At 35.8% G+C, this 22,168-nt stretch overlaps 1 protein-coding gene across 1 annotated transcript in view; it reads left to right on the top strand.

The window, feature by feature from the left end:
- Positions 1–22,168, top strand: part of LOC110442329 (fibropellin-3-like) — a 93,550-nt gene that overhangs the window by 68,155 nt on the left and 3,227 nt on the right. Inside the window, exons 2-8 of the mRNA XM_021485887.1 lie at positions 7,546–7,604; positions 8,119–8,219; positions 10,313–10,400; positions 11,760–11,960; positions 13,080–13,190; positions 14,124–14,234; positions 16,056–16,166. Of these exons, the coding sequence (XP_021341562.1) occupies positions 7,547–7,604; positions 8,119–8,219; positions 10,313–10,400; positions 11,760–11,960; positions 13,080–13,190; positions 14,124–14,234; positions 16,056–16,166 (781 nt within the window). The 5' untranslated portion in view covers position 7,546. The remainder of the gene's footprint in view (positions 1–7,545; positions 7,605–8,118; positions 8,220–10,312; positions 10,401–11,759; positions 11,961–13,079; positions 13,191–14,123; positions 14,235–16,055; positions 16,167–22,168) is intronic.

The raw sequence follows: 22,168 nt of genomic DNA, 5'->3' as shown, positions 1-22,168 counted from the left end.
AAGATCGAGAGACCAGACAAATCGGAACAATCATAGAAACAGATCAAGGTACATTTCAGATACGTGTTTCAGTGTTGGAGTAATAGGTTTCGTGTAGATAAAGGGAATATGTAGTTAATTGACCTAGCGAGACTACTGACGACACATGGTGCTTACATCGGCCGCACGTGAAACTCACATTCGTGCGATTAAACAATCAGGTTTTATCTGATCTTCGTCAGGTTGTGCACTTGTGTTCTCAATTAAGTAAGATTTGGTTCGATTGGTCGATCAATATATCGAAAATGGCCGTTTGTTTTCCTTAGAAATGATAGTTATAGAATGTTACATAATCAGTGTTTTTAGTTATGAAATATGTCAACCACTAACCAACATTACTCCTATATAGTGTGTATTTTATTTAATTTGTTTTTCTTGCTGACAAGGTAGACGTTACAATCGATAATCAACAACACATGTAAATTTGAGATTTTAATTTAAACATAAAAATTACACAAATCATCAGTGAGAGTGAAAACTAATTTTGAGATACAGACGATGTGTTGCTTTGTTGTGTTGCTGAAGAACATGTGTTTTTGTAGGTACATGTATATGTATTGGTTGACAAACATTTACCTTTCTAAAACTAAATCCATGAATATTGTTCTAACGTTTGAAGTTTATAAAATAAAATAAATATTGTTATTGAATACATTGGTTTTAAGTTGATTTTCGTTCGAGACAAAAAAGGTCTAGCTAGCTGTTATTTTGAAACTTCTCTATCTTGGAGTTGCGATTAAATGGTAGGTTTTAAAGTAATACATGTTTCTATCAAAAAAGTACTGGATCGCGTATCTGTTATACTGACAATGATCTTTTGGGAATGGACAATTCCGTTTTCAATACGAGTGAATAGTTAACAGAACCCTTTTGGCTAAACATGTTCACAATTTGAAGTTCATTTTCACTTTTGCTCTAAAGTACGTCATATAATATACTGGCGCATGATAAGTGGCTGTAAGAATGTGATGATACTGACTTAAAAGTGAATTGGAAGTTTTATTTATTTGTATTTGCAGCGCTAGGTAAATTGTCTTGCCGTTCGTGTACGATTTACTTCCCCTTACTTCCAGCGATCTTTATTAGGCACGCATGCAGCATAATTTCCGCTTTTGCGCAGCACACCAGACGTTATGATATTATACATACAAGGATACATTCAAGAAAAAGATAACTGTTTTTTTCTAGCTAAAAGCTAACGATGAAGTATGTTTGGGTCGTTTTGTGTGTGTTTAATTTGGATGTTTTTGGGTCGTTTTGGGCGTTTTGGTAAACCGTCTTACCGTGTCCTTTGGGATTTAATATATCATGTATAGATCTATATGTTGATTTGACTCTTGTCTGTTAATGTTGTTATTGCAATAATGCTGCTCAATTTGTAGATAGTTATACTATTGTTCTAATGCCCCCACCACTGGTCAGAGTACGAGATATCTACACATGATTGTTCCACATACGATGCACGTGACTTGGATACCTGGGGATGAGAGCAAACATTATGAAGGGAATTACTTTCTGTTATTTTTAAAAGAGATGCCACCGTTTTCCGCCGTTTAAAAATAACAGAAACCATTCGCATTATATGTAGGTGTTGTGACGGAAGGGAAGACAGTTATTAGTTTAGGTATTAGTTTCATGTTATCCCATGGTCGCACCACTACCTCCGTCTCAAGGTTTAAAAAAATACCACTCCAGAACAGTCAAACCCCCCTACATATGCTTACCAAGGAACGAGATACACACATATATTGCATACAAAGCAAAGACATATTTAGAGTTAATATTGTTGTAAGTCCTGAATGCTTGTTTGGAAATCCATGTGAAAATGCGTTTCACTATTTTTTTGACTGTCCTTTATATGTAAATGATCAATTTGGAAGTATTACTCTTTCGCAATAGGTCTTCCGTGTTATATACTAAAACTATTCTTGATATACATGTAGTGCACACATTTATACACATACCAGTAACGTTTTAAACAATGAATTAAATCAAACACGATTGAATTAATTGAATAGGACCCCCTCTCTTCACCCTTCCCACCTCTCTATCCGTCTCTTCCACTCCCTCTCCCTCTCTTACATAATCTCTCTCTCGCTCTCTCTTCACCCTTCCCACCTCTCGATCCGTCTGTGTCACTCCTCTACCTCTCGTACATAACCTCTCTCTCTCTCTCTTCACCCTTCCCACCTCTGTATCCGTCTGTGTCACTCCTCTACCTCTCTTACATAACCTCTCTCTCTCTCTTCACCCTTCCCACCTCTCTATCCGTCTGTGTCACTCCTCTACCTCTCTCACATAATCTCTCTCTCTCTCTCTTCACCTTTCCCACCTCTCTATCGGTCTGTGTCACTCCCTCTCCCTCTCTCACATGATCTCTCTCTCTCTCTTCAACATTTCCACCTCTCTATTCGTCTGTGTCACCCCATCTCTCTATCTCACATAATCTCTCTCTCTCTCTCTCTCTCTCTCTCTCTCTCTCTCTCTCTCTCTCTCTCTCTTCTCCCTCTGTCTGTCAAGCACCTTTTCATATAAAATTACCGAGAGAAATGTATTTAGTTTTCGCAAACCTTTCACCCATTCTTAGTTTAAGTTATTTATATATATAAATATATTGATGTATTGTCGCTTCTAAAATGTTTTGTGTAATAACTGTTGAGGAGAGGGCTTTAATAATGATGTAAAAACTTGTGCCCGATCCTATTGCTGTAAAGCTAAAAGGCAATAAAATATGTGTAAACTAAACTACCACCTCCACCACACACCCTGTGTCACATTATGATACAGCGTACACTCCAGCCAACACTAGACAGCACAGGAATTTCAACAGCTCCAGGTAGTCAAGCTGGCTTATTGGAAGTCCGATAATAAAACGACGGCCGATAAAAAAGTACTGCACAACCCATATTTATGTAAGCTTTGTTCTCTACAAATACTAGTTTTGTTTATATATTTATACATTGATTGGAAAATAGTGTAAATCAGACAGTTTCCTTTCCGTTCTCTTTAAGCATCATTTAAGCTTTCTTTCGTGTCTTTTCTGACATCCGTCGTCATTAGATATATTAAAGTGTTACACTTGTCTGACAACGTTAAGTTGCTAGTAGATTCAATAACCCTTCCAGATCATTCACGATTACTGACCCAAATCAACAACATCGGAGATATTCTTGTTCCTGTTTAATATTAATGTGCTGTATAGATACAGAACGTAAATAGACATAAAACGGAATCGGAATAAAACGGGAATCGTCAGGTAGGTCTACACGAATTTTAATTTGACATAAATTTATTTATAAAAAACGCAAATGAAATTAATATATTGTACAGTATCCACTCGGAGAGCTTTACGTGGCATATTCGTGAAATAACAGTAACGATATTACAACTAGGAAGTTATCTGGGGTTCGGGATATCTTTCCTTTTTTTTCGGTGACGGTTAAATGTTGTAATTTCCTATCAATTTTCGGTTTGAACTTTGTGTTAGGACACGGTGACACATATTATCTAATAACCTGTAACAAAATTTGTATGTAAAGTATTAATAGTTATTATTTTCACCCTGTTTAAACAAAACCACCTATGTAAGTGATAAAGTTTCCTATTGTTTGGTAGTAACAAAATATTCAATTCTACAGAGTATACTTTTATAAAAAAACTTAATTACCTTTCACTTTCGGATTTCAACCTTTGTTGTGTACATTGATAATTGGAAGTGACAGACGATATTTCATTTCCAATTCGATGCGTTCATATTTATTCATAGCTAATAATATAAGGGTACACACTTCTAATTAGTCAATTGGCTTCGGTGCAGTATAACACCTATACTAATGACTTGATTCCAACCGACTTTTGTGTGCTCATACATGGCAAGTGTCCAACTAAGTCTGATTGCTGTTTTGACATGTTTTTATACGCATAGTTAATTAGGCTCTCCATCTGATTGGTCTAATGCAGCGGTTTTCGTAAAATAACTCGTCTTTAATGGTTCAATTTCAACCAGTTCGATGAACATACATGGATAAGCCTCTTGTATGGCGCAGTTTTTCCGCCTCGGCGATTCATGCATGTAGACCATATATTCATTGCATCTGGTATGTTTGCTCAGGGTTTCCGACTTTTACCCACCCTACTCAACAGTATGTCTACTCCAAACAACAAACAAAAGATATAGCATGTCCTGCAAGCGGGTGATATCAATTCCACAAATTTTCTCGTATTATACAAAATACCGTTTTAATTTGATTTTAATACTGTACGTATGTTGTTCAGGACCATACGGCAGAAAATGGGTTAAAAGTATTTGGTCAAAGAGAGATACTAATTTATCAAAAGTGCAAGGAAAAGGTGAGAAAAGAAATGTATATATAAATGAAATCCCAATAGATCAAGAGATGGTTTTATACATGTGTCATGTATGGTTTAGCAACCTATTACATTCAGGTGATGTGCAATGATGTTATTCTGTAAGGTGATTGTTTGGCATTTACAACACTCCCAGCTCAGTATTCAAATATTATACATGTTCACCTACAGTATGACAGCAATATCACCACTGTCTCAAACTCTATGACGGACATGGCGATTGATTTAAGTATCACGACCGTTATCATGTTTTTCCTCAGTAAAAGCAAACTTCTGTGCTACGCTTATAGAGATTACACGTGGCATTTGATTTACTATATCCAGGGTCTATTTAAAAAGTAATCAGACTTTTAGACTTCATAGGCGGGATGGTATACTAGAGAGTAATCGATCAATGTTAAAGAAAATGGCCGTAGCCCCCGAGATATATGAGACATTGTTTTGAGTGCTTTAGATTGATATTTACATTTCCTCTATGATATCACTTTATAAAGGAAGGACACAGCGTTTTGAGTCATACTACTTTAGACCGGAAGACAAATATAGAGTCAATGCAAAAGTTGTTTTTGAATGTCCTTTCGAATTTTTGGACGAAAAGTTGTTTATTTCACCATGATACTAATGTTATAATATTTATATTAACAAACTTCTACACTGTATTGATTTTAGATGAAAATGAAATACTGAACTATGTCGATATGATGACAAAAGGACAGCATAATGACACAGAACTGTATGGCGACATAATGACAAAAAGGAAACAGAATGGCACGGAAATATGGGCGATATAATGACTCAAGGACATCATAATGACACGGAATTATGGGCGATATAATGACACAAGGACAGCATAATGACACGGAACTATGGTAGCAGTATACAGTAGAGGGTTGTGGCCATGGGTGATATTTTTGTTAAATGTCTAACCCCTGTATAATGATATGTAAAACAATTATAAAAATAAAACTGTACTAAAATTGGTATAAGCATGATGAAGTGGGCTACGTAAGCTTCACATTAGTAAAAAATAAAGAAGATTTTTTTTGGTTCGAGAACAAAATTTTGGCCATAATCCGAAAGGGTGCCTACACATGAAAAGCTAGCTTTACAGGAGGTACAATTTTGACAACAGCTCACGACGCAAAAATGCAAAAAATCAAGTTTTACAACTTTACTGGGACCCAGATAATTCTGCAACCAGGTAGGTAGTCTTTAATTTAAGACAGAACTTAGGAAAAAAATACTAGTTGCGGGGGTCAAATTTTGGGTCAAAAATAGCAATTTTTGGCATTTTTGGTAATTTTTGATTTGGTAACCATGGTTTTCACACAAGTGACATACATAGAAAATTATACACTTCTCAGTACTTTATATGTATTGTAAATTTAATGCAGTTTACAAATATATATACATGTATACTTGTGTTGTGTAGGGTAAATCCGCTGTGTTTACATTTCCTCGACACGTGACTTGTTTATCAGAGTCGGGCCATTTCTACTGTACACTGCTACCTATGGGCGATTTAATGAAATAAAGGAAACAGAATGATACGGAACTAGAGGCGATATAATGACACAAGGACAGCATAATGACACGGAACTATGGGCGATATAATGATAAGAGGACATCGTAATGACACAGAACTATTGGCGATATAATGACACAAGGACATCATAATGACACGGAACTATGGGCGATATAATGACACAAGGACATCATAATGTCACGGAACGATGACGACACAATGATAAAAAGGAAACAGAATGGCATGGAACTATAATGTACGTCGCATCTAACTGGCGATAATGCAGTGGGTAACAACAGGTGTATTTTTTCGTTATTCCTGATCTGCAGGGCATTGGGTTAATTGAACCATCTGGCTAGCCCGTTGTCAGATGATGTGACCTGACGAAATACTGTGTTATGTGCCTTGGCATGGTAATTTAGCGAGACAGCATTATAAAGACGGCATCATATCTGCACTATCGCAAGGAGGCAAATACATCAAGCGCGTATTGCAAGCATGCGGGTATATCCTTAATGACCTTGGCTGTTAGTGTGACGTTAAACAAAATAAAAACAAACCACAGGAATAGTGCCGCAGTATAACAGTAAATGTTGCAACACATTAGACGTAGAATTTACTTATTCTTCAGTCGTGTGGTTACAAATGTGAAATATTTAAAGTTCCATTTTTAAGGGCTTTGATACGCTACGCACCCGGTCTTGGGACAGAACCTATTGCTTATCTGTACTCCGTTTGGTTGAAAGAAATCATTTAAGCCAAAAGCGAAGTACTGAAAAGTGAGGCGTTGTGAAACAAAAACATTAGATCGAAAGGGAAAAATATAAAGACCCCGATTGTTGCAAATAGTGCAGCAGGGTCTTTTTGGTGGTCGTTTGTGTGCCCCAAAGAATACGCATACAGTCATCACATTAGTCAGCTCTTACAATATGAAATAGGTTACAGCAAATGCAGATATATTTCTTACTTAATACCCAAGCTACAGGTGGGGGTAAATAATACAGATCAAAGTAGATCAAGTATACATGTCGTACATTTATGATGTATCGGCTATTTTATACTTTCACCATACGATTTTCAATATTCGCAATACAATATATATAGTTTATATAAAGACATGTATTATCTAGTAAGTTCCATGTCTCGTCATATAGTTAAAAGAGTTCAGAGCTGATTGTATATTGCTTTTTGTAGTCATACTGAAAATATCTATACAGTACAGGGTTTTAACGATAATTGTAAATTGAATGATTGCTTTTTTTTCTTTCCTGATCGATAAGCATAACTTTCGCCTGATGATGGTATATAACGAAGTCAATGATTATCAAATCAGAAAATTGGGTTAAGTTAATTTGTAACTGGCGATTGTTTCCATCTAACGAATGTAAGTCAAAACCAAACGAATCGGTGCATATAAAGATTATTTTATAGGACACAACAACAAATTGGAGTTCGTCACTGTTCTTATCTGACGCGTAGAGTTTTTTTTATCGGCTTAGAATGTACCAGTATTGTTTGTATTGAGACAAAATGACTGATAAGGGCAATGTGGAATCATGTATAGAATGAATCTATTAATAGATTAAATTTCAGGTAAATAGATTTCCTTCCAGAATGTTTTGTGTACACGGCGTGGTCCTCATACTGCTATCCTTGGCCATCATTTTAATTGGTGAGTTAAGAACTGTAACAGTTAAATAAACACAAACAATGTAAATTTCATATTCATTATGATTTTGCTATGGAGTTCAAATATTTTATTGGTATGTTTTCATCGACATGAACGTTTTGTACATTTTGGTATACTGGTACCATATTTATTTGCGTAAATATACGTAGGTATATACGTCGATAATCAAGTATCGTTAATTGTATCCGTGTATAGGAAAAGTAAAACTAAATTATATTTTCTTAGGTAGCGAAGATTATATAACTAAGCACAAGAAGGAATCAAACATCATTTTCTGCTCAACTAGTCATAGTAACAAAATGTGTTGCCTTTCAGAAAAAAATAAACAAGAAAACATTCAAATTATTTTACATTTTGTTGTTTTATAAAGAAGAAATGACGTATCTCTGTCCGTCTCTTTCTCTCTTAATCTGCCTTTTTGTCTTCTGTCTGCCTATCTGGCTCTTCGCCCGCTATCTGTCTTACACACATACTCACACTTATATCGATGTTACAGGCGTAGACTCGCAAGGCGTCACGTGCCAGTGGAACTGGATATGGCATAATAACCACTGTTATCAATTAAGCAATTACGGGACCACATGGACCAATGCACAGGTATTTAATGTTGTTTATTTAACAAGATAATACTTTTTACGTGTGCTTTAATTTATATTTCATTGAAACAAATCTCTATGAGAGAGAGAGAGAGAGAGAGAGAGAGAGAGAGAGAGAGAGAGAGAGAGAGAGAGAGAGAGAGAGAGAGAGAGAGAGAGAGAGAGAGAGAGAGAGAGAGAGAGAGAGAGAGAGAGAGAGAGAGAGAGAGAGAGAGAGAGAGAGAGAGAGAGAGAGAGAGAGAGAGAGAGAGAGAGAGAGAGAGAGAGAGAGAGAGAGAGAGAGAGAGAGAGAGAGAGAGAGAGAGAGAGAGAGAGAGAGAGAGAGAGAGAGATTGATTTTTGACAAACTTCGCACTATAATTCTCAGTACCATTTAATCAAGGTTGTAGTAATATTCTGCTGAGGAGGCGGATTAGGCTACATGTGGATATTGAAGAATTCAAAAGATTTTTTGATCAATCTGGAACATCCTTTTTACAAAACTGTTTCTTCTATTAAAACTTCTGATTTATTGACCCTTAACATTACAATTCTTCATACAAAACAGAAGGAATGACTTCGTTCGCTTGTTATGAAGCTTTCATTTATAGAACGGCAAACGGCAATATTAATATATGTTTGTACATAATTTCGGTGCATATTTTGTGAATAATACAACAAAAAAATATTCTGAGGACGATATTGTAAGAATTTTGGAGTTCCTGGTTGACAAAATCTTTGTTAAGTTCGATGCAGACTGAGGCATTCCAATCTCATCAAACTGTGCCCCTCTCACGCCCATTTTGTTTATGTTTACATATTAAGCTGAAATTATTAATTACTTTTCAATACTGGTATATCGATTGTACATCGTACAAACCCTTCAGAGCTTGAAATCAAGGAAAACCAAGGACTCTTCCCCTTAAGCTGCTTTCCTCGATTTCATGTAAAACATGACCTATAAGGACGGCTCATAACAATTACTAAGCTACCAGCTAATTGTGACGGTTTCGACTTTCCGATTGTGAGCTTTCTCTTTCTTGATCGTCACATCCATCTTCCTCTACCTACGGTGTTAATATGTCGCAGTTGGTTCGGTACTCAAAAGCTTGCTCCAAATATCATGAATTCTGTGATAGATGTCGATTGCTGACAGATACACGTATAGCACAAGGTTTCGACAAATGCAAGTTGATGAAGACTATGAAAAGCTTTATGGTCGCCATAGAATTGACTTTTTATACGGCGGGTGTCATCGAAGAAGCAAAAGACGTTTTCCCCTTCCGGAAAACCTAAAATAATTCTCCTTGAACTTTATCAAGAGTCTTCATGTAAAGTTTTCCTTTGTTCATAATTTGTTGTTTGAATTATAGTTTTGTTGACACTTCGATATTGTCTTGTTTAAAGTTTCTTCCAATATCAAGAATGATAACATGTATTTTGTAACAATGGAGTATATGACCACTACGCACAAGGCTAGACCAAAAAAGCTTACTGAAGCTGAAAAACACAGTACAGACGCGCAGACCTCTTACCTGTACACTGTATAAAACCTGGCTGTATAACAGTTATAGCCTTTGACCATGTTTGGAATTCACAAATGATCAAGATTAAAGCAACCCGGATGTCTTAATACAATAATGCTCCATTATATACATTGGAAACGAAAGTAAATAACTCAGAGTTATGTGTAAACTATTTTGAATTTTAATGTATTACCGGTCGCAAAATTGTATTGAATAATGTATTATTTAATGTATATGTTAATTGTATGAAAAGTATTATTTGTATATCTACGTACTGTAAATCACTTTAGAGTAGCTTATTCCAGCTAGACAGGTCGCTGTATCAAATATTGCATATTGATTTATTTGTTTTTCTTTATTTTCATACAGGTATAACATTAAATATTAATAAGACCCTGGAACATGTTTAAAGACTGAATGACCAAACTATTTATGCTCACAGATGAAACTAATTATTATTTGCTATGCTATTACCAATATTCAATAATGAAAAACAAGTTAATGCTGTTATCTTAGTCAATAGTCAAAAGGCTAAGTTAAATAATATCATGTAGTATCAACAATATCAGATTTATTTTTAACGTTTTAGCAAGAATGTCAGAGGCTTGGTGGTAACCTTGTAACTATAGAAACTGAATACGAAAACTCGTGGCTAAAGGGACTTGCAGGCCCATCAGGTAGTACTTCATCTTTTCACAAACACGATTTAATGCCTATAATGAATGTGTTTTTAAGCATACATATTTTATTTCGAACAGATTTTAAATTTCCGCTGATATCGTTCCTTGCATCTCAGACGAATCCTTGGACGAAACAGATGTATGATTCAGTATAACTCAATTTAGGCACGCTGTATCTGATACCAAATCTAAGACTCCATAATCTCTTCAATGTTGTGAAGCCTCTTGAAATATCTTCAACAACAATTGCGAGATACATCCTGCTCGATCGTGTGTACAGGGAAAATGCTTAACATTTTGTTAAATGTTAGAATATACATGCCGTGTGCATGAAAGACGCGTTAGAGTTTCGAAAATTAATAGCAGGTGGCAAATAATAACGTTCTATGTAGTACGGAGTAAATTTGTCACTTTCAAAATCAAACCTGTTCAATGTAATTTTTGTGACGGTCAACTTAAGTCATTATTTTCTGTAGAATCGGTATATATTAAAACCCCAGATCGTCGAAAATCCGACAGTATTCGGTAATTTCGATATCGAGATAACTCAGTCTGAGGTCTCTATTGCACCACAATTGTGACACATTCTGTACAGCTTACTAGAGAGATACCAAAAAGTCCTCCTGTTCATCTGCGGTAGGTGCTCTTAATACGTTATATATAGCCTCACTGTTTGAGAAATCGGATACTATTATGTTCAAAGATGTTGTTGGATTCACTCTTTCCATTTTGATTGACATTTAGTCTCTCATCTATCAAAAAAATATGCATGCATTATTTAATGTGAGTTTAAGGCTTTACAAAATCTTAATATGACGCGTGCACTGTTTACAATTGTGTATATGTAATTTACTATGTTAATACGCTCAAGTTGACCTTTAATTGTATAACTCACACGAATTATGAATCATTTATTAATGTAAACACTGAGGATAGAGCTCCATGTAGCGTGTGTGTGTGTGTGTGTGTGTGTGTGTGTGTTTGTTATCTTTGCATAGCTGTCAATCCCTCTGGCCGAGCTTTTAATAGCTTGATAGCACCCAGCATACAATTTCGTGTTCTGTGCCAACACAGTAAAAATAAATACGGGACTGTGACTTTTTTATATTTATTTTTCCTAATAAAACAACGAAAACCATTTTTGACTAATGATATTTGAGTATTTAGTATAGCAGCAAAGACAAAGTAATTATACGTCAATGTGCTTATTGTGTTTGGTCATATTGAACAAGTTTAACATGTTATAAAAAGGAAAGTAGTCTTGTTATAAAACAATCACATAATACTACATATAGAATTTGGAGGCATGATTCAATCTAATTGATAAATAGGTGCGTTGATATATTTTGTTGAAAGATAACCCTTGGATAGGAGCAAACGACCTAATAGGAGAAGGGGACTGGAGATGGGTCGCAGACAACTCTAAAGTAGCATTCACAGACTGGGGATCGGGTGAACCGACTGATGCTGTAGGTAACCAAGATTGTGCGCATTTCTACAATCATTGGAATGACAACATCTGTACAAGTAGTTATCGTTTTATTTGCGAAAAAGATGGTAAGTATACATTAAGCTTACGAGGTTCATACAAAATAAGACACCATTGTTAAACCTTATAAATCTGGGACGTACAATTTCATAAAAATATACCTTTGTTACACATGCCTTCCTCTAGTGTTTTTGATTATAAGTTCGATTTTATTTACGGCTCAGTATTACATTGTGTTTTCTACACATTATAATTTACATGTATAACGCAATCTTTCATTTCATACTGCATGTTTGTTGACGTCTTTATTTTGCAACAAAGTAAACATTTCTGAACACTTAGTAACGGACCTGAACTTTGTTGAGGGCTGGCAGTCAGTTAGCAAAAATTACCTGGTTTTGTTTGGTGTTGGTTTTATGCAGTTAAGCGTCCTATAAACAGCTAGGTTTAACGAAAGACGTTGTTCGATGTGTGCATTGTATTCATTTATGCGTCAGCTCTACTTTCTTACTACGTTTTATGTTTCCTAGCTCCTTCTTGACAATATCTTATTTTTAACCTCACAGTTGAGCCATCGACATTTCGGGCGCGTGGTTCTATAAAAGGAACGCGAGATAGCATCAGTTATGTAGGGCCTTACACTGGCGTTACTGTACCCTTAAAGCAACACTTCCGATATTTTGGCAACGAGTCAACGAGGGTTCTGATTAAATTTATTTTCCAAACGATTAGTTTTGATAAAATAGTCTTTTGAAAATGATGTCCAAATAAATAGCGTCGCACGGCACGTAAATCAGGAAAATCCTCTTTTGGTAATTATGCTTACCTTTATATCGTCCATGTAACGATAATCAGCAGCCAATAAAGCGTAATACACTTTACTTGGCGGACAAAATATTATTAAACGAAAACTGTATGCATAAACGTTCTTCTTTGCATTGAATGACAGTTTCTTGGGCCGCTTTTCTATAGGTGTCCCGTTTTGGGTACTGTCCCGATTTGGGTACAGGGACGGTACCCAACAAATCCAAACACTAATGTGTCCGTCCTTAAATGGCATATAGTGTTTTAAACAACGCTTATGGTCATCAATCTGTACATTCTCACCGTGTTACCATCTCACTCTTCTATTTTAAATAATAAAAAGAAAATTATATTTTCAATCAATGCACTCTCATACTTACCAGAGGATAGATGTCTCTCCCATCCCTGTTTAAACGGAGGGACGTGTACCAGGTCAGGATCAAACTTCAACTGTGGCTGTACAAATGAATACCAAGGAACCAACTGTCAGCTTCGTAAGTTTTCTTAATCTCTTTAAGTTCAGTAAGTGTTTTCCCAAGGCATATCTTTTCAAGGGAAACGAATTGTACGACTTATACACATACAATATATGTACCGCGACGATGTTTTCTGACGTAACTATGTAAAAACCGTCCAGCTAGCTCCATCGTTTTATTTCACATTCATTATTAACTACATGTAACAATACCATTTCATTTGAATCTGCTCTTCATTTTCAATGTATGGTTAAGGTATTAGTTAAAAAATTGTACTTCAAAACTTTAAATGGTAGCATAATATAGCAAGTATTTCGCAATAACAGTAGCATGCAATATTCTTGAAATTATATTGGCAGAGATAGGAAAAGCTACTTGAAACATATTGGTTATAAACACCTTTTTCAGGAATATGTCTTGTCAGCAGTCGTTATTGGTAACATTGAATATTGACGTACATATTTACGGATAACCCGCAATGAAATAAATAACTATTGCCTGCATACCAGCGTATAAGCAGCTGAGCTTTGAACCCAACTTATCTTAACGCTCCAGTTTCTCATTATTTCAAAATTTCCCTAAAGCCGATCCCACAAAACCTGTGTAACCGAAACATAATGTCGTTCTAATTACACGTTTGATGTTATTTGGTAAAAGAGTCTTGATGAGAGGAAGATCGCTTCAAGACCTAAACACATACCAAAACAAATATATATATTGTCAATACCGTCGCTATTACTTCTTTGCTTTAAAATTAACAATACGTAATTAATTTGAATCTGCCCTGCATATTGCAGGCAGTATTGAGAAAAAAGGTTAAAAGTCAAAACACTAATCACTTCAGTGATAATATGATGACTATTCACAATGACGATATCATGTAATATCAATAATATCAGATTTGTTTTTCTAAGCGAAAAAATATAGAAGTGTGCTTTTACTTTACATCAGCAAGTCACTGTTACGGCCAGCCTTGTCAAAATGGAGCCACGTGTCAATATACTGGAGGGAATTACACATGTACTTGTGCAAATGGGTTTTATGGGCGGAACTGTGATAATGGTAAGTAAAAGTTATAACCTAACACGCAAAACGATCCACTAGTTATTTGGCAACAATTCAGTTTCTTAGCTCGATCCTTTATAAGTAAGTAAAATGGCATTTGCATCAACAACATATTAGCGGATAACGAAAAGCATATGCGTTCTAGACCTGTAACCCTATTATATTTTAGCCAAAAGTGAACTGACGTAGTGTGCTTTCTTCCGGTACTGTCCAGGAAGTGGTGGTTAAAATTTTGGTAACGCTTCATTACGAAACCATGCCTTACGCGTTTGATAACCTTAAACTATACACAATTTCAGGATCTCAAACACCTTTGGATGTAATTAGCTGAGTACCATAACGTAACGAACTTCGTATCAGTCCGCACATTTCTCTTGATAATACAGACAAAATCGACATAAAAACCTTCTCCGAATAATTTGGTGTGCAACAATAAACGGAAAGATACATTATAAGAAGGCCATTCTAGGAGTTGCCGTCTAAACATTACAGAGTTGCAATTTTACATGTGTCGATTTAGGTTGTTTAAAAAACACCGAGAACACCACTTCTAAATTTAAGAAAGTATAGACAGAATGATAAGCTTATGGCTGTAGCTAGAATATAGAAACATACTAAATAGTCAAGTTTATGTGTTTCAACACATGCACGAAGCCGTATATATTGTTAAGGCATTCCCCAATTTACACCAACCACGATTGTTATCGCACAACGTTCGTCCTTAGTCCGCACAAATGTGCGCAAGCAATGATCGTCCAGTTGTTTACCGTTCGCAAAAAACTTCGTGCACACATCGTTCACACACCGTGCACACATCGTTCACACACCGTGCACACATCGTGCTAAGTAGTCAAGTTAGCAACATGCATTGTTTAGTAAGGTAGTAGCACTAAATTGTTTTGCCTCAGGTCCTTAAACATAGATCCCACAACTGTAACAGACCTGACCTTTGTTGAGGGCTGGCTGTCAGTTGGCACAATTTACCTGGTTTTGTTTGGTGTTGGTTTTATGCAATTAAGCGTCCTATAAACATCTAGGTTTAACGAAAGACGTTGTTCGATGTGTGCAATGTATGCATTTATGCGTCAGCTCTACTTACATACTACGTTTTATGTTTCCTAGCTCCTTCTTGACAATATCTTACTTTTGACCTTAGAGTTGAGCCATCGACAAAATGGGGTTATGTCTAGTAGCCTGAACACACCAAAGTCCTTAACATTGGTAGTAGTTTAATATCAGTAACCGGTGTACCTGCAATAACTTTCAAGACTTTTGTCAATATCGGCAGAAACTATGCATAGTTAAAATATATTTTAGAGTCAACGAGGGTTCTGATTAAATTTATTTTCCAAACGAGCATTAGTTTTGATGAAATAGTCTTCTGAAAATGTTATCCAAATCAATAGCGTCGCAAAGCACGTACATCAGGAACATCTTTTTTTGGTAATTATGCTTACCTTTATATTGTCCATGTAACGATAATCAGCAGCCAGTAAAGCGTAATACACTTTATTTGACGGGAAAAATATTATTAAACGAAAACTGTATGCATAAACGTTCTTCTTTGCATTGAATGACAGTTTCTTGGGCCGCTTTTCCACAGGTGTCCCGTTTTGGGTACTGTCCCGATTTGGGTACAGGGACGGTACCCAACAAATCCAAACACTAATGTGTCCGTCCTTAAATGGTATATAGTGTTTTAAACAACGCTTATGGTCATCGATCTGTACATTCTCACCGTGTTACCATCTCACTCTTCTTTTTTGAATAATGAAAAGAAAATTATATTTTCAATCAATGCACCCTCATACTTATCAGTGGATAGATGTCTCTCCCATCCCTGTTTAAACGGAGGGACTTGTACCAGGTCAGGATCAAACTTCAACTGTGGCTGTACAAATGAATACCAAGGAACCAACTGTCAGCTTCGTAAGTTTTCTTAATCTCTTTAAGATCAGTAAGTGTTTTCCCAAGGCATATCTTTTCAAGGGAAACAAATCGCACGATTTATACACATACAATATATGTACCGCGACGATGTTTTCTGACGTAACTATGTGAAAATCGTCCAGCTAGCTCCATCGTTTTATTTCACATTCATTATTAACTACATGAAACAATACCATTTCATTTGAATCTGCTCTTCATTTTCAATGTATGGTTAAGGTATTAGTTAAAAAATTGTACTTGAAAACTTTAAATGGTAGCATAATAAAAAAAGTATTTCGCAATAACAGTAGCATGCAATATTCTTGAAATTATATTGGCAGAGATAAGAAAAAGCTACTTGAAACATATTGGTTAAAAACACCTTTTTCAGGAATATGTCTTGACAGCAGTCGTTATTGGTAACATTGAATATTGACGTACATATTTACGGACAACCCGCCATGAAATAAATAACAATTGCCTGCATACCAGCGTATGAGCAGCTACGCTTTGAACCCAACTTACCTTAACGCTCCAGTTTCTCATTATTTCAAAATTTCCCTAAAGCCGATCCCACACAACCTGTGTAACCGAAACATAATGTCGTTCTAATTACCTGCTTTATGTTATTTGGTAAAAGAGTCTTGATGAGAAGAAGATCGCTTCAAGACCTAAACACATACCAAAACAAATATATATATTGTCAACACCGTCGCTAGTACTTCTTTGCTTTAAAATTAACAATACGTAATTAATTTGAATCTGCCCTGCATATTGCAGGCATTATTGAGAAAAAAGGTTAAAAGTCAATACACTAATCACCAGGCGCGTAGCTAGCCCCTTTACCATGTGTAAGCCCCGACATGGGGTTCCCGTAGGCAGCCCCCCGCCCCCGAAGCGCGAGCAGGGGGAGGGTACGGGAGTGGATCTTCCCCCTCCCGTAAGGGGGGTCTGGGGGGTCTCCCCATGAACATTTTGTTTTCTAGAACGTCTCAGGAGCCATTTCCCACGTCCTGATGTCTGAGATAATGATATGTTGTAATTTATAATATAGTTTTAAAACAGGGGCCGGACTTGCCCCGGTCTCCCCTACACATGTATAATACATGTGTAGGGGGACCGGGGCAAACACGGCCCCTTTTCTTTTTTCAAGACGTTATGGAAGGCATGTACTATAGACGTATCAACACGTAATTTCTTAAGCGGCCTCAAAGTGCTATGTCAAAGGTCATGGGGGAAAAACCGCTTATGCGCTAGCAAAAACTTGCATGGCGGCCAATTAGGAGTCCTTTGATACGATTACGATTTCTTTATTTAAACGATATATCCACACTGAAAAATTATACGAACATCGAGTACGATATCAGGTACATCTATTCTTTTGGGAAAATCTTCAATGTTTGGCACTTACATCGTAATAAATCAGCGATCGTGCAATTTGTTGGAGGGTCGCCCGCAGATGCTGAGATGGGTGGGTCAGTTTACATTTACATTTATACTGCAAAGGACCGTCGAACAGCATCAACTTGCAGGTAGACTTGTGTGGCGTGGCTTCCACATGAGTTCGTTAAAAACTGGTTAAAAAGTTAAAACTATTTACAGGATCCACATTCACTCTGCAAGATGACTGGAGCGAGGTCTTGAATGCCTCAGTTCTCCCATAGGAGCCTGAAGTTCTGTCAATAATGAATAATAATAGTAATACAAAAAAATACCCCTAATATTTTTTAAGCATATTAGGGGTATTTTTTTTGTATTACTATTATTATTCATTATTGACAGAACTTCAGGCTCCTATGGTTCTCCCCAGTAACTGGTGGATCGGGGTATTTATCGGACAAGTCAATCAAATAGATTATTTTTCCTTTCTCCGATACATCATCTTTAAACCTGCTTCTGGTATACTTAACTTTGACCTTTTCCAGCCGATACAGGAAAAAATTCAAAGCATTCTTTAAATTTGCCATCCTGAAAATTAACGTCAAAAACGACGATGATGTCGTTTTTCCACTTTCCGTTTGGCAAATATTAACGTTAATGTAACCTCATCGTTTCTCAACGATAACAAAAGAATCGTTTATACGCCTTGTCAAACTTGTGCTAATGTAATTTCTTGTCTCAGATTGTGTCATAAATAACGTCATCAAGTTTTTTTGAGTAAAATATAAATTTCCATTGGGGCCTGTATAGGGGTATTATTGGACAAGCAATGTTGGAAAGTCATTGTTGTACTGGTTATAACTTGGAAAACCACATGAGTGCATCTCACAATAGCTGATACATAACAAATAAAAAAGTAAGTATAAATGTGTATTTTCTGTAGATTAATCAGGGATGGACACTAACTTTTTTGCTTGGTAATCCACAGGACTAGTTGAAAAGATTATTTACTAGTCCTTTGTCAATGTAAAGTTCTATAAGGTTTCCTGATCAGGAAACATTGTGATCTACAGCATGAAACATCAAAAGAAGACTTAATATAACTACTGCCATACAAATATGGTTAAGTTAAAGGATTTTTGTTTGACAATTATCATGCAATATTTAAAGCATTTTTCTAAATTTTAGAAAGTAATATTGTTATTTTATAATCCAAAGGTCCAGTTCGGTGATTCACTGATCCTTGCTGAAATCAACTAGTCAAGGACTAGTGGACTAGTGTGACCAAGACTGTTAATTGTGCATTGGTAATGAATCGGGAAATAAAATAGTTTAGTATTTGAAGGGGCATGGCTATATTCAATCTTGAACTTGCTGCTCAGACATGGAGTAATTACAAGCACCTTAACACAGGAAAGTTTCTTGTCAGCATTAATTCTGGACTCATCAATTTTGCGGCAAACAAGTGACAAACATATCACTACATACTCTGGGTTTCTTGACATATTTGAACGATATGATTCGGTCATGGCAGATAGGGGGTTTATATTCGAGAAGAGTTGGGCAGAACTGTTTATTCCTCCAGGGTGTAGGAGAGCTTCTCAAATGTCAAGAGCTGAAGTGAATCTTACAAAGGCCATTGCAAATCAGAGAATTTACATTGAACATGCAATCAGATGAATAAAAACCTTCAGGATCCTCAAATTTGAGGTACCTCTTACTCTTGTGCACCACTTGGATGATATTGTAAAAGTGGTTGCTGGAATTTGTAATATGCATCCATCTCTACCGAAGTATAAGTAAATAGTAATTTTATCAGCAGCACCAGAACCTGTTCCTCAATATATCCCACTATTGCTTTTTCATGATCATCCAAACTTTCAATGTTTACAAATTAATGTTGTGTTTATATCAGTCGCTAGTTCACCTGCCCTAGCACTGTGTTGTCAAATATAATCCAGTTTTGATATATGTGAGCCAAACTTTTACTCTTAAGATCCACAAAGCTTCAACTCTTCTTTAACAAAAGTACCAGGTATTTTAGGGCTGTAATAATATATTGATATGTGTATCTCTGTATCACAATATTTTGTTTAGAGAACATTTATCCAGTGATACATATGTGTATTTATATTTAATAATTTGTAATTAAAAGTGCAAAATTTGGAACATGAAATTAGTGACATTCTCAGGGTCTATATGCACACTGACACTGCTAGGATCAAATTACAATGTACTGCAAATATTTCTAAGGATCCCCAATAATTAAATATAGTGTGAAACACTTATCAGACATACAACTGTGCGTGGGTGGTGTCTGGTCAATCGTGTCAATAGTTCGGTTGATCTGATAATAGTAGAAATATGACCAGCACGGAGACCTGGCTCTCCGGATGATTGATCAGGCAAATGGAAACTGAACAGGTCTTTATTAATATTCCAGCCCCAAAAAAAGGGAAAATTTACAATTATCTTAATACCTACTGTATCCATCTCTCCCAATACTCTATCTGAACCTTATTGAGTTATTGGTAATACTTGGACATGAAATTGTGCAAGTATGGTTAAAATATAAAGCACATTCTATCAAGAGTTCTTATAGAATATCAATTAAGCAAGAATATAATAATATATATATTATATATACATGCAATATAATGTGGCAGTCAAACCAACTGTACATTTTCGACTTGCATACAAAATCTAACCTCATATATTTATTTTTAGGCCTAAACAAGGCTTTTATATTTTGCCTAACTTGCAAAGTCTGTACTTTAAACTCTCAAACTCTGCCAATAACACTGCACTTTAGACATGCCCATTTACTAATCTGTGATGATGCAAGCTTATTCATCTGTACACATGCAAAGTGATACCAAAGATGACAATAATCACATCCAATGCTTTGATCCCCATATTTCTGTATGCTGTGTCCTTCCTTGATTACATGCTTTTAATTACATACAGGGCAGAAATGTGTTGTAGCAGGGGCATGATCAATGTCCATTGCCTCTGACATGACAGGCAGATCTGTGTTTTTCATTTTGATTTTTCAAAGGCCTTAATTGAAAAAAATTCAGGCACTACAAACTTCACATAAAACAATATAAAGCTGTCAAGTACTTGCAAATAGTAGGGAGCTGTCAAATAAAATCATTTCTGTGTGTTTGCCAAATAATTACATGTGTATACAATTTGCTACATATAAAAGTCACAACCCTTTCTCCCTGTGATGGAAAGCTGCCCTTAGATTTGCCAAAAATATAGAGCCATAAATAGACTTGAAGCTTACAAGAGCAGAGCCTTGAACACTTAGCACATTTTGTAACAAGGAGACATTTTATTTCTACAACACCATCCCCACAGCACTCACAAGTGACTAACAGGTCTGGACTTGCTCCTAAATGAATGTGATTCTGGTCAAGGAATGGACACTTTACTATAAAAAGACTTCAACATTTCTTTCTTGTAGGATTGTTAGGCCTCTGGTCCCAGTTCCCTGGCAATAGATTTTATATTTAGGTGATTTTTTATACTCCAACGAATTGCACAATAAAGGTTCCATATTTGTCACAAGATAGCTTATAAGAGCATGTACAATACACTAAAACTGAGGTCAATTTCAAGTTTGACTGAAACCTGCTTTTGTTTATTGAGTCATCACAATCATATTTAATGTCCTAGTCTAAGGGAGATAATTGATATATTTTTAAACCATAAAACTGTTTCCTTGATATTTGAATATGCCCAGTCTATTACACATAATTGACAAGAGTGTTATGTACAGGACAATATTTAAAAGCAGTGCTTCATATTATTTTGTAACTAATTAAAATAGTTTTCATAGCTAACTAATATATTTTTAGAAAATTTATATATTTGTATTGTCCATATTAGGGTATGACTCGCTGTTTAGCATTTAGTTTGCATTCAAAAAGATAAATAGAATGTTAACTAATGCTTTCATTTAAACATTACACAATCACCTACAGGTATCAAGTTGTCTTGGTTTCATAGCCGATTTTACTGCTCCATTTTCCTTGCAACAGCAAACCCACATTGTATGTGAGTCGCCCTTCAATTTCTGTGACAACACGGTGAATNGAGATAATTGATATATTTTTAAACCATAAAACTGTTTCCTTGATATTTGAATATGCCCAGTCTATTACACATAATTGACAAGAGTGTTATGTACAGGACAATATTTAAAAGCAGTGCTTTATATTATTTTGTAACTAATTAAAATAGTTTTCATAGCTAACTAATATATTTTTAGAAAATTTATATATTTGTATTGTCCATATTAGGGTATGACTCGCTGTTTAGCATTTAGTTTGCATTCAAAAAGATAAATAGAATGTTAACTAATGCTTTCATTTAAACATTACACAATCACCTACAGGTATCAAGTTGTCTTGGTTTCATAGCCGATTTTACTGCTCCATTTTCCTTGCAACAGCAAACCCACACTGTATGTGAGTCGCCCTTCACTTTCTGTGACAACACGGTGTACATTTGGCTGACAAAATACAGCCGATGCAGTTGATATGGAATGGTAGTAAACTTCCTGAAAGTGACCAGACTGAAAATACTCATAAGCCTTTCCGATTTTGTAATCA

Source organism: Mizuhopecten yessoensis, unplaced genomic scaffold (assembly GCF_002113885.1).
Source record: "Mizuhopecten yessoensis strain PY_sf001 unplaced genomic scaffold, ASM211388v2 scaffold716251, whole genome shotgun sequence".
Taxonomy (NCBI): domain Eukaryota; kingdom Metazoa; phylum Mollusca; class Bivalvia; order Pectinida; family Pectinidae; genus Mizuhopecten; species Mizuhopecten yessoensis.
This window is presented reverse-complemented; position numbering and strand designations above follow the sequence as displayed.